The following is a 13,361-nucleotide window of genomic DNA, read 5'->3' as shown; positions in this document are numbered from 1 at the left end:
CTGCAAATGGGCAGCTGGTTGGATCCCAGAGCCTTCTCCTGTTTTTTCAAGCCTTGTATATCCGGCCAGCACGTGTCATCATTGTGCACATGGTGTCCCAGTGCCTGGGTGTGCCTCCTGCTTCCACCTCTGAGAGACAACAGGCACAAATGGCTCATGAAAATCCTTGTTGGGGTTTTGGAGCTGCCTGAGCATCAGGATGGATAATCCTGATATCAGGATAAATAATCCTGATGGATAAATAAGTGTTATAGGGGGTAGCTGGTAAATCTGGCTTGATACCTTCACATCCAGTTATTCCCCAGAGCAGATTTAGGGTGCAAAATCTGTCCTTTGCACATTTTCAGGTGCTTGGATAGGGCATGTGAAACTGTATTGAGATTCTACAGTGGGAATTTGGGGTTTTCAAGGATGTGGAAGACATCTGGTTTCATGGGACACGGGTTTATTATCCTGAGGCTCAGCAAATGGAGTCACCATGAGGATGTAGCTGTGGATAGCCAGGATCAGAAACCAGTTGCCCTGTGCCCTCTGGCTTTTCCCCACATCTCTACTTGTGCTTGATCAGCTGCTTAGGCCATGATCTTGGAAATCTAAAGGGCCTTTTTAGGAATTAAAGTCATATTATTATTATTATTATTATTATTATTATTATTCTCTGTCTAAAGGAAGCAAGGAAGAAGTTGAAGGTGACTTTGCTGGTTTTTGCTGACATGGTGTTGGTTGATAAATGTGTGGATTTCTTCCCCACGTTTGTTCCTTGTAATCTCTTCAATCAAGGGCTGCAAAATGTCCCTGAACATGTTGTGATCAAAGCCTTTCCTTGATTCTCTCCCTGCAGGTGACTTGTGCATCTCTGAAAATGAGCGGAGGGTGGTTTCCAAGGAAGCCTGGGAGAAACTCAAGCAATATTTTCCAAAAGCCCCTGAATTCCCAAATAACAAAGAATGCTGTTCCCAGTGCAAGGTATTTGCCAAATACTCCCGTTTTGTTGACTGTAAATACTGGTTGTATTTCTGGTCTTCCTTTTTAACACAACCCTGTGCCATGGAGAACAATAAAGTCACCTTTAGTAGCAGCTGGGAATGGGCGCTGGGACATAATTAACTGTTTCCTGCAGATTTTGGAGCGTGAAGGGGAGGAAAATGAAGCTCTGCATAAGATGATGGCCAGTGAGCAGAAGACTTCTCTCCAGAACCTGTTCCATGATAAATGCAGACCTTGCCTGGGCAGCTGGCCTCAGGTAGGGAAGGAGGGGGATCAGGAAGTACAGCCAGGCTTGGGAGGGGTTTTTAGTGGCTTTAATTCCTCTCCTGCCCAGAGCAGCTGTGGCTGCTCCAACGCTGTAGGTATCCAAGGCCAGGTTGGACGTGGCTTGGAGCACCTGGGATAGTGGAAGGTGTCCCTGCCTATGGCAGGGGGTGGAAGGAGATCCCAAGCCAAACCATTCCATAACCATTCACTCAGTCTGTGCCAGCAGAGCTCTCGTGTTGTTCTGAGGTGTGATTTCCCTGGATTAGCTGTGCTGGCACAAAGCCCTGAAGAGCCATGGGAATGGCTGGTGTGCCAAGGGAGCTGTGGTTGGCCTGAAGTCAGGAAGATAACAGTGACAATGTTGCTGCCATGGTTGTATCCCTCCCTGGAAGGACTGAAACAGCACGGCTGCTTCCCACAGCTCTCCATCAGCCTTCCCATGCAAGAGGATGCTGGATCACCCCTGAACTTTGCCCCATCAACGCCTTTTGCCGCTGCTTGGGCAAAATTCAGGTGTGCTCCAGCATTGTCTGGTGTCGCAAAAGCTCGGGGAGCTTCCCAAAATGCTGAGACCCTCCAAAGAGCAGCGGTGGCTGTGTAAACCCTCTCCTAGCAGCTTCTCCAGGAATTCCTGGAGATTTGAGGTGCCCAGAATGAGCTGTTGGCTCCAGTCCGTGGCTCCTGGGAGTCTCATGGTGCTGATTAATGGTTGAGTCTACAGTCCTGCCAAGGTGCATTGGCAGGTGTTTGTGCCGTCCCTCACTGCTCCAGCTGGGAGTAAAAACTGAGGCAACACAGATCCATGGCTCCAAACCAAGGAAACCCAAAATGGTTTAAAAGGAGTTTTCCTTTCATGCTGAGCTGGAGAGCTCCTGGTCCTGCCAGTGATGGTTAAGGTTCTATCTGATTGGATTTGTTTTTGGAGATGGAAAATTGAAAGTTGGAGCTCATCACTGTGGGTCAGCCATAGGAGGGTCTCCACCAGCAGGGTTACATCCTTCTTTCCCTTTTTATCCTCCTTAGCCTTTTAATTTCCCAAGGGAGCCTCGTAGAAGAGAGCTGAGGATCTTCCCCTCAAGCCTTTGGAGTTTTGCTGATCCAAAGAAGTTGAGGTTTGGGGAGGAAAACAAGCAGAGTGAAAAACAAGCAGAAATCAAGAGATGAAGAGAAACTTAAAAGTGTACATATATGTATATATATATGTGTATATATATTCCTTAGGTGTGCCAAGTTTTCCTACAGAAAGGTAGAGCAAGCCCCTAAATCTGTCTTTGGGAAAGGGGTAAGGATAAAAGAGAGGAGAGCATGGAAGCAATTTTGTCGTGCAGCTCTTGGGGGCTGAATGGTTTCTTGTCCAGGAGCAAACAATTTAAAGTAAGACTGGGACAAAAAACCCACAGATTATCCCAAAAATACTATCTTATTTGGTGCACAGCTGTGGTTTTGTATCCCTGCTTCTGCCAAAAGGAAAAACTTGTGGATTTTGATGTTGGAAGCAATTGAGGGATGTTGGGGTGGTCTCACTCCACTCCTGTGAGAGTGCAGGGATTCACCAGCTTCAGATGCCGAGTACCCAGAAACAGAAACAGCGCTGAGGAGTCCTGGCTGCTCCAGGGAAATGTCCATTCCTGCTGGGAATTAAAAGTAATTGGATCAAAAGCTCAAGTAACTTCGTAATAAACATGAGATTAGCAATGGCAGTGCTTAGTACCTGATCCCAAATTATTTTCCTTCGCTTTTGCAGCCCACTTGGATGGAGTTGTCATGGTAAAGCAGCACTGAGGTCTCAAAGGGAGCGAGCGCTGCCGAAAAACCGAACAGTCATTGTTGGGTTCATTAAAAAGATCCTTTTTCCTCCTCTTTTTCCCCTAGGAGACAGATGAGCTGTATATTGTTTCGCAGTTCTTTGTAGAAGAATGGAGGAAATTTGTCAGGTAACTTGGCTGGAGGGTTTTGGTGCTTTTTATCTCTTATTTTGGGGGCTGTAGATAATATTTTGCTTCTGACTCCCAGCACAGTGAGCTCATGGAAACAATGAAGCTGATTTTTGCAGGACTTGTATCAATTGTAATACAGTGTAAGACACTGAATTTCCTTGTTTGCTGTGTCTTAACCAAATGGTCGGATTAGCTGGTAACCTGATTAGTTTTTTCAACTGTCTGGAGGTGTATCCCAAAGGTCACTGCTCGGGCTGGAGATGGAAATCTCTGCTGGACAGAGTCATTCTGCGCTGCAGAGGAATGCAGATCTGATTTCCTCATCACTAGTAGTTACTATTCCTTGTTGGAATGCCTTGTGTAAATACTCACCTGTATTTTCTTAATGGCTTCCTGAAGAATTGTGGGGGTTTTGGTGGGATAACCTGATCCAGTTTTCCAAACCTCTTCCTCTTTGCAGGAGGCCGACGCGCTGCAGCCCGGTGTCCTCCATAGCAAATAGTGTCCTGCTCTGTCCCCATGGGGGGCTTATGTTCACCTTTGCTTCCATGACCAAAGAAGACTCCAAACAGTGAGTTTCTTCCCTTCACACACTTTTCTTTTGCCAGGAGCCTCGGGAGAACATTCCCAAGAGAATGCTTTGCTGCTGAGCCACAGCAAGATGAGAAGTAATCCTTTCCATCAAAATTAACACTGAGGCTTTCTCAGAGCCTCCTCAGCCTTCCTGCAAGGCAAACTTAAACTGTCCAAGGATGCTGGGTCAGGAAAAAAGAGCTTTCTTCAGCTTGGTTTGTTCCTGACAATAAGCACCCTGGATTTGGCCAGGACACAGAAACATCCTGCTTCCTTAAAATTTGTTTCCCCCCCGGAGTGCTGGCTGCAGGGCTGGACTTCATGCTCCACAGCCTTGCTTCTGCAGTGATGCAGCACTAAAAGTAGGAAATCTTCCACTCCTTTCTTCCTCCCTCCCTCCGGCACAACGGGTGCACAACAGTATCACTAATCACAGCCCGCTCTTATCTGGGAGTACAGGCTCTCCCATGTAGCTGGGTTTTGGATAGATTTTGCAGTTTTTCTTTCATTGATAGATCAACAAGCCAAAAAGGGAGGATTTTTTGGGCCTGGCTTTTCCATGTCATAAAGTACCTGCCTGTTCCTTTGCACAGTATAGCTCTGATATGGCCCAGCGAGTGGGAGAGGATCCAAAAACTCTTTGTTGTGGATCATGTCATCAAAATCACTCGGACACAGGCAGCCGGGGCCGGCCCCGAGAGCACCCACTACAACTCCGAGCCCCGTGAGTGACCTCTGCTCCTGGGAATGGCTCCCTGGGGGTAAAAACTTCAGTCTGAGGGGGTCAGTGGGAAACACAGAGCTTGGCAGATTCCCCCCCGCTACTATGCTGTGTCCAGCTCTGGAGTCTTAAGCACAGGAAGGATGTGGAGCCACTGGAGTGAGTCCAGAGGAGCCCACGGAGGTGCTCCAGGGCTAGAGCCCCTGTTCTCTGGAGCCAGGCTGGGAGAGCTGGGGGTGTTCAGCCTTGAGAAGAGAAGGCTCCAGGGAGAACTCAGGGCCCCTTCCGGGGCCTAAAGGGGTTCCAAGAGAGCTGGAGAGGGAATTGGGACAAGGGCCTGGAGGGGCAGGACACAGGGAATGGCTTCCCACTGACAGAGGGCAGGGAGAGATGGGATATTGGGAAGGAATTCCTGGCTTTGGGGGTGGGGAGGCCCTGACACAGGTTGCCCAGAGAAGCTGTGGCTGCCTCATCCCTGGCAGTGTCCAAGGCCTGGAGCAGCCTGGGATAGTGGAAGATGTCCCTACCCATGGCAGGGAGTGGGATGAGATCCTAAAGGTCTCTTCCAACCTAAACTACTTGGGGATTTTATGTGATTCACTCTCGGTTAGCAGTGAGAGGCCCTGCACTGGGGCCTCTGAGGAGCTGGAGCAATTAAATGTTTTTTTCTCTTGGTGTTTGCCCAGAACTGTGCCCTGAATGCCGGGAAGGACTCCTGTGCCAGCAGCAGCGGGACCTGCGCGAGTACACCCAGGCCACCATCTACATCCACAAAGTGGTGGATAATAAAAAGGTAGGTACTCTCCCCCATCCCTGCTCAGCCTGACTCCAGGAATGCCCCGAGGGGCCGGTCATGGCTCCCATGTCCCCAGGACTGTTGAGGATCGTGCTGGTCCATGGTGGTGGTGAGGGCAGAAATCCCCCCGCTGTGCAGCTTTGGGCAGCTTTGGCAAAACCAGCAAATTGTGACATTCTGGCTCTGAAAATTCCATCTCCTCGAGGCTTCCTTTTGCCAAACCAAATCCTTTGTGTTTTCAGAGATGCTCTCAGCTGTTTTCTCTGTCTTCGCTGTATTACCAGGCTCTACCTGCTCTCCTCCCCCTCCAGTATTTGTCATTTCCTTTCTTCTTGCTCAAGTGACATTTTTATTCCTGGATAGAAATGAGCTCTCCCCCTTAGTGCTGGAGAGACAGTGAACTTGGAGATGGTTCTCAGGATCCCCTGAAGCTGTGAATTTTGTTTTTACTGATCTGAAGTGTCAGGATCAGCTCTACAACTGGGTTTGAAAGTGCCCAAAGCTGGTCCTGGTAAACCCCCTCTCCTTAGGGCTCTTAAGCAGGGAGCCAAGGGTGAGCAAGCTCAGATGAAGACAATCTCTGCACCTTTGGAGTGTGGGGTGGGTTTTTTGGCCTTTCCTTGTTTTCCACCTCCCTGTCAATCCCAGGGAGGCGCTGGAGGCCGGGGAACCACAGGGAGCTGGAGGCTAAATGGGTTCCTGCCTTGGTTGTGAGATGTGGATCACGCAGCACTGTCTGGAGCCATCAGCCACGGGCTTTCAGCCTGAATCCCTCTTGGCTCTGGTGCACGAGAGGGTTGGGTGTTGTGTTTTCCTGGCACTGGACAGGACTCTGCTCACACGTGGGGCTGGCAAAAAAACAGGGAGCTATTCTTTGTGGAGCAGCTGGAGCTGGAGAGAGGGGGTGAGAACGTGCCCACAAGATCCCCCAGTAACAGGGCAGCCTCAGCAGGATGGGAAGCAGCAGGAATGCTGGCCAGGATCACTGTTGGCAGCTCTGGGAGCCACTGTGCCCTTCCTGCTGGGCTTTGCAAAATCAGAGAGTGTTTCCCAGCCCCTCGCCCTTTTTCCTCCCTCCTCTGCACCACCTGGTTCTTCCTTGGGGTGAATGGTGCTGCAGAGGGAAGCCTCATCCGGATAAAATCATTATAGGGTGGCACTCCTGGAATTCAGAGGGCTCTGGGGAATGTTTGGGAGCTGGAATTGCATCATTAATTGTAAATACATTGATGGAGAAGAGAGCTTTTGGTATCCAGGTCTCCTGGGCTCCGGCAAAGCCCAGTTCCAGCCACAGCATATCTGGGAATTCATATCCAGGCAGATCTATGCCTGGAGTGACTTTCACTGGCCTGAACAACCTTTTTATTTTTGTATTTGTGTAAATTATTTAGATTTCATTTACTTACAACCTCCAGCCCATAAGTAATGGTGCTGCATATCCCTTCCAGGCTGCTACAGGGGCGGATAAATGTCTTAATGCACAGAAAATACTTTCTCTATGGCAAGGCTTTTGTAATACACTTAGATCAACCAGCTGATGGGAAAGGAATCAGTCCAGGGTTCAGGAGACTTTCCTTTCCTCCTGGAGAGGAGAGCAGAAAGCACCTGCAATTCCACAGAGGGGGATTCCTGAGCTGAATCCCACTGAGGTTCCACATAGCTGGGGAGGGTGGAGGAGCCTTTGCAGAGCTTATGGTGCAGCCCCCAGGGTTATTCCTGGGCTCTCTGGATGGAGGTGGCACCCAGAGGTCTCGGGGAGCTGTTTGCCATGGTGGGACAGGCCTGTGGATGCTGTTGGTTACGGAGAATGATTTTTGTGACTCTAGGTAATGAAGGACGTGGCTCCAGAGCTGAACGTGAGCAGCTCGGAAGCTGAAGAGGAAAGGGAGGAAAACAAGCCAGAGGGGGAACAAGATCCCGATTTTAACCAGGTAGAGATGAAAAATCCCATCAGGTTCCTTGATTTTTGTATCATCCTCTTGAGTCAGCATGATAGGATCACCACCCTCCTCCTTTGCATCTCACTGGCAGTAGAAGTGTCTTAAATTGTCATTTGAATGGTCAGACCACAACGATGCTGGGTTTGGAGAGATTAAATATGGATAGGGATCTATGTGCATGTGGAAATCTGCCCCACGCTGGCAGGACTAGGAACTAGGAACTGAGGTTTGAAGTCGTCTTTGGTCATCTCCACGCTTGCATACTTCAATTGGCTTTCCAAGGGGTTTTCCATCGCTTCATGCCTTCCCTTGCACGACCAATTGGCCCAAAACACTCTCTGGGATCTGGGAAGTTGTGTTTATCCCTAAGCAACTTAATCTCCTTGTTTTTTGCCTCATCTCCAGGCCAACGGTGGTGCAAAACGCCAGAAGCTCTCCCACCAGAGCTACATCACTTACCAAAAACAGGGAATCAGGAGAAGCACACGGCACCGGAAGGTCAGGGGGGAGAAAGCACTGCTGGTGTCAGCCAACCAGACCCTGAAAGAGCTGAAAATCCAGGTGAGGCTGGCTCTCCTGCCAGGAACCAGGAAGTAAACACAAAATGAGGAGTGTAGGGGCACAGGGAAGGGTCTGACTCCCCCAGGAGGTGGGGATGGGTGCTGGGGTGGGAGGTGCCACAGTTCCCGGGATGAGGTGTCCATGTGCCCCCAGATCATGCACGCCTTCTCTGTGGCCCCCTTCGACCAGAACCTGTCCCTGGACGGGAAGATCCTGAGCGACGACACGGCCACGCTGGGCAGCCTTGGAGTCATCCCCGAGTCCGTCATCCTGCTCAAGGTACCAGCGGGGTGGGATTCGGGAATGCTGCAGGATTGGTGAGAGGCAACACAAGCGTGTGGGCTTGTGTGTGGCAATGGGGACAGATGGAACGAGCTCCTCGTGGAGCTCCTTGGAGGAGAAGAATCCTTAATTTTTTTGGTTTAGGGAAGGAAAATCCTTAATTTTTTTTTTTGTCTTGGGGGAGGAAAGTCTTCATTGTTTTTTGTTTTGGAGAAGAAAAATCCTTACTTTGTTTCAGAAGAGGGATATCCTTGGGTGCTTGAGGGTTTTTTTGGTATTTTGTTCTGAAGGAGGAAAAGCCTTAATTTTTTTTTGTGTTAGAGGAGAAATATCCTTATTTTTACTGGTTTTGGAGGAGAAAACCCCTTTTTTTTTTATTTCCAAGAGTGCTTTGTAATTGATTTGGCTGCTGAGCTCTGTGGGTACCAACCCAAAACACGACTAACTTAGGAAGTGAGTTGTCCCATCGACCTCCCAGAGTTTTGGGCAGGAGACCTGTCCCCTGCTCCTCTCCTGAGCAGTGATCCCCCGGCTCCCTGTGCTTGTTAATTCCCTGCTCTGATGTCCTTTCCAGGCCGATGAGCCAATTGCAGATTACGCAGCCATGGATGATGTTATGCAAGGTGAGAGAGGTGGGGAAGGGCTGGGCTTGGGTTGGTGGCCGAGGATTTGGATTGGGAAGGTGGAAAATAGGGATTGTGACTCTTCCTTGTCACTGGCTGTGGAATTCTCAGAGCGACTTCTAATGCCTTCCTTCCCTTTCCATCCCAGTTTGTATGCCTGAAGAGGGGTTTAAAGGTGAGTCCAGGTGTTTTACCCCCTTTGTATCCCCTCACATGACTCCCACTCCCATCCCATTTCCCTCCTCATCTCCTGGTGGTGTCTTTCCTTCCCAGGGACTGGTTTACTGGGCCACTGATGGTTTTCCAAGAGGAGCGACCAGAAGGGAAGAGGATTTGTCACATGGTAGGGCATTAAAAGAATAGAAACAGGTGGATACAGTACTTTTTGACTCTTCCAGAAGGCAAAAATCCATCGCGAGATGTTTGCTCCCCAAAAAACAAAACAAATGCCTTATGTCAAAGCAGATTGCACTGAAGGACATCCTGCTTCAGGACAACGTTCCCGGGTTTATTTAATAAAGAACAGGAAGGTTGGGAAGTTGAGCAGCAGTTGGTATGTTTGGGACGAGGGGTGGCCCTGTGTGTCCCCTGGCCCATCCGCAGAGAGGTCATGATCCAGTAGATCCAGACCATGCTGACCATTCTCCAGTAATTCTTTAGGATAATGCTGTCTTTGATCCACTCTTACGCTTTCAGTCCAGTATGGAAGTACAGGAATTGTGACTTCGTGAGGAATGTCTAGCGCTTTCAGACAACGAAACTTCATTTACTTAACCCAAAGGGGAAGCTGGGATCTGCCTCCCAAACCCTCCCAGGGGCTGGGAGCTGCCCCCTTTCCGCATCCTTCTACCGTCAATTCCACACCTTGGACAATCCAGTAACTGCCTGGGCTCTGGGAACTGAGGGTTTTTTAGAAACTTGGGATATTTTAATGACTCTGGAGAAGATTTTCCTCCAGTCTGGCGCTGCTGGGAGTGTTCCTGGTTCAGGGCATTTGGAGCTGGCAAGGGGCTGCATGTGGGTGCCGTGTTTCCCATGGGAAGAGGTTTTCTTACTCCTCATTTTTCAGCAATGCACTAATTTTCAAATTTTTTTTTAACATCTCCCAGCAAAGTTTTATCCCCATTAATATTTAGCAGGAAATAGTATCCCACTTTCAGACTGATTCACGTTGGGCACTGCTGAGGGATTTCTTTATTAGCGATCCTCTTCTTTTCCAACCTTTTCCTTTGTTTCCGCAGAAAAATACAATGTAGAGATTACATCAGTTATATTTTTTCAAGGTTTGCAGGAATTTGGGATGCAAGAAGAGGGTGAGGGCCACAAATTCCATCCTCAAAACCCCACTAGTTTTGATTTTCAGTATTTTATTTCTGATGTTTTATGCGAAGAATTCCAGCTACTCTTTGCCCAGCGCCTTCCTCCCTTGTCCCTGCTGGGTTTGGGGGGTGAAGCAGTTGCATTTGAGGGGCTCTAAATTTCCTAAAAAGTGATTTTTTGGGGGGGGGCGTTTGAACCCGTGGATTCTTTCCCAAGGTATAGACATGGTGAATTCCGTGCCAAAGCCACAGGAGGCTTTTCTTCCCAACCTGAAGCACTCGCTTGTGTACATATTCCTTGGAAATTCCATCTTTTCAAGTTGATGTTAATTTTTTTTAATGTTATATATAAAAAAGTTACTTCCTTGAGCTTACACTGTTGTGGGAAGGAATCCCCTGGGATGTTCCAGAGCTGTGGTGGTTCCGGCAGCGCCGGATCCTACGGAGGATGCAGGTACAAGGTGTGAGCCAAGGCCTCATTCCTGTTTTGTCTGTCATTTGCAAATATTATCGGATTAAAATTGTCATGGGAGCTGTGGCAGCCTCGTTACACTGCAGACACGTGGGCTGAAGGTGTTGAAGCAAGGTGGAGGTGATTATCCCATAAATCCCATTTGGAGCTGTCCCAGAAAGCAATATGAGCACTGTGGGATGGGGTAGTAGCAAGAGGAACCCTGCTGGAGCAGGAATCCCCCCTCCTCCTTTGCACAGGGAAGGAATCGGTTTTGTGGAGCTTGGGCACTGCATTTGGTGGCCCTGGCCCTGTCACATCCACCCCTGTCCCCACTTGGTGTGGGGACCCCGGGGGGGTCTCTGCCCCTCCTGGATGCCAGTGCTAGCCCCTCCTTGGGGTCCTCAGAGCCAGGGTGCCTTCTTGAGCCCCTGGGGGAGATAAATAGGTACTGGAGGTGGGGGGAGGAGAGAGACCTTGAGGGATAGAGGGTCCTGTGTGCCAGGGAGGGATGGGGGGGTGAAGCCTGGGTACTGGGGGTGGGCATTAGAGATGGGAGGGGGTAGGAATGGGGTGGGTGCTGGGGGCCTGTAAGCGTGGGGGGGTTATGGGTGGGGGTCCCAGCTATGTCTGGGGGCCACACCGGGTGTAAGACAGGAGGGGTTAAAGTTGGGGAGTACTCTGGGTACCAGGAATGGGGAATTACGGCTGATTGGGTTGCTGGGGTACCAGGGACGGAGAGATATGGGAGGAGGGGTTTGGGCACCAGGCATGGAAATGGGGATCCTTGAGTACCAGGGATGGGGGTTATGGATGAACGGGGTCTTCCGGGGGCCAGTAATGGGAAGAGGGGAATGGGGGAGCCAGCTCTGGGTCCCAGGGAGAGAAGTGGGGGGCACCCCGTGAGCCGAATTTGGGGGGAGGTGTGGGTGATGGGCAGAGCGGTACCTGGGTACCAGCCGCGGGCGGGAGATGGAGATGGGGGCAGAGGGAGACGTTTGGGGGTGTCCCCTGCTCTGCGGCGACCTGAGTGCCGGGGAGGGAGGGGACACCCAGGCCGTCCCGGGGATGACATCAGGGATGGAGAGGGGGATCCCCAGTTCCGGATCTCAGCTCACGGTGCCGTTTTCTCGGTGCCCTGCCAGTGGTCTGCTCCCAGTGCCCGTGGCCGTTCCCTGGAGCGGTGCCCGGTTCCCGGTACCGGTGCCCGGTCCCACCGCCCCCGGAGGGGCCGCCCCGCCCCGCCGCACGTGACGCTGCGCGGTGGCAGCGAGCGCCGGGGCCCCGCTCGGCTCCGCTCGGTACCGGCCCCGCTCCGGGACCGCCCGGCCCCGCCGCCCCCGGTAAGTGCCGCCCTGCGGGGATCGGGCACCGCGGTCCCCCAGGAGAGCCCCCTCTAGGGATGTCCCCTCATCCCCGCCGCAGCACCGGGGGGTCCGTCCGCCCGTGACCTTCAGCACTGCCGGTACCGGGGGAGGGGATGGGGGGGGGAAATGCTCCGGACCTGGGGGAAAAGACCCGGCTTGGTGGGGGGGGGGGGGAGGGGGGGGTGGGAGAAGTCCCCCATTGGCTCCCAACCTGACCCCCCAATGTCTCCTCCATAATTGCATCCTACAACTTGCCCCCTACCAAACCTTCCTCCTTCCCGGATACCCAAAACCTGCCCCTCTCTTTTGCCCCCCATCGTCTGCTCCCCCTGTTCCAGTCTCCCCACTCTGATCCCGTGTTTCCCCAAACCCAATCTCTCCCTCCCCACCCCCTAGTCTGGCCCCCACATCTAGAACATCTCCCCCCCCCGCCCCCCGGTGCTCCCCCACCCGCCCGAACAGCCCCCGCCTCGGATGCTGGGGTGTGGGGAGCGATAGGGGAGCCCCCCAGGGTCGCCCCCCGCCCGGCGGGGTCACGCTGCGGCCCAGGGGGTGCACGGGGAAGGGTCGTGTTTGCACGGGGACGGGTGGCAATGTCGCATTGGCACGGGGACACCAGGGTCGTACTTGCACGGGGACGGGTCACACCTGCACCAGGGCTGTGCTTGGCTGCGGTTGTGTTTGCACCAGGGCCGTGTTTGCACAGGGATGGGTCACACCTGCACTGGGGTTGTCTTTGCACAGGGACGGGGCTCATTTGCACCAGTGTCGTGTTTGCACAGGGACGGTGACATTTGCACGAGGGTCCGTTTTGCACCAGGGACGCACTTGCACGTCATTGTGTTTGCACAGGGCCGGGTCGCATTTGCACCAGGGCTGTGTTTGATGGGGGCAGTGCCATTTGCATGGGGACGGTGGTCTTTGCACGAGAATGATCACATTGCCACGGGGAGAGCGACATTTGCACGGGGCTGGTGACAGTGGCACGGGAATGATCATACTTGCACGGGGGGAGACCTTGGGCACGGTGGCATTGGCACGAAAACGATCATGCTTGCGCGGCGTCAGTGACAGTTTCACGAGGAGGGTTGGTACTGGCATGGGTTTGGTGGCACTGGCTCCGGCTCAGTGACACTTTCATGGGGAGGGTGACACTGGCGCGGGGTCGGTGACACTGGAGCGAGCATGATCACATCTCATGGAGTGAGTGACACGGGCACGGGGTCGGTGACACTTCACGGGGTCGTGACACTTGCGGGGTCCCGGCGCTGTCCGTGGTGCTGCCCCGCGCCGCCGCCTCTCGCCGACAGAGGGCGCCCTTCGGGGCGGGGGTGGGGATGCAATGAGTTTGGGGGGGGTCTCAGGGGCCCCCATGGAGTGACCCCGCCCCGCCGCTCCCGCCCCGCTGGCCCCTGGCACCGGCAGGGTGGCACTTGGCTCGCTGCCATCAGCTGGCTTCAGGGGTAAGGCTGCTGGCCGGGCGGCCCGGAGAGGGGCTGTGGGGGAGCTCTCCTCTCCCCCAGGAAGCGCCATGGGC

At 52.5% G+C, this 13,361-nt stretch overlaps 1 protein-coding gene across 5 annotated transcripts in view; it reads left to right on the top strand.

The window, feature by feature from the left end:
- Nucleotides 1-10,538, top strand: part of USP48 (ubiquitin specific peptidase 48) — a 30,333-nt gene extending 19,795 nt beyond the window's left edge. For 2 of the 5 annotated variants that reach the window (XM_088178880.1, XM_014888393.2), the window contains exons 16-27: nucleotides 842-966; nucleotides 1,121-1,243; nucleotides 3,127-3,188; nucleotides 3,652-3,762; nucleotides 4,358-4,488; nucleotides 5,172-5,278; nucleotides 7,108-7,212; nucleotides 7,627-7,782; nucleotides 7,936-8,061; nucleotides 8,639-8,687; nucleotides 8,836-8,862; nucleotides 8,961-10,538. In XM_088178880.1, the coding sequence (XP_088035006.1) occupies nucleotides 842-966; nucleotides 1,121-1,243; nucleotides 3,127-3,188; nucleotides 3,652-3,762; nucleotides 4,358-4,488; nucleotides 5,172-5,278; nucleotides 7,108-7,212; nucleotides 7,627-7,782; nucleotides 7,936-8,061; nucleotides 8,639-8,687; nucleotides 8,836-8,862; nucleotides 8,961-8,983 (1,145 nt within the window). In that variant the 3' untranslated portion in view covers nucleotides 8,984-10,538. Of the gene's footprint in view, nucleotides 1-841; nucleotides 967-1,120; nucleotides 1,244-3,126; nucleotides 3,189-3,651; nucleotides 3,763-4,357; nucleotides 4,489-5,171; nucleotides 5,279-7,107; nucleotides 7,213-7,626; nucleotides 7,783-7,935; nucleotides 8,062-8,638; nucleotides 8,688-8,835; nucleotides 8,863-8,960 lie in introns of those variants that run through there. The other 3 variants (XR_015808445.1, XM_088178881.1, XR_015808447.1) reach the window with 3 other exon arrangements.
- Nucleotides 10,539-13,361: the final 2,823 nt, after the last annotated feature.

The sequence above is a fragment of the Sturnus vulgaris genome, chromosome 25 (assembly GCF_052056855.1).
Source record: "Sturnus vulgaris isolate bStuVul1 chromosome 25, bStuVul1.hap1, whole genome shotgun sequence".
Classification (NCBI taxonomy): Eukaryota; Metazoa; Chordata; class Aves; order Passeriformes; family Sturnidae; genus Sturnus; species Sturnus vulgaris.
The sequence above is the reverse complement of the archived record's forward strand: the minus strand, read 5'-3'. Positions and strand labels throughout refer to the sequence as shown.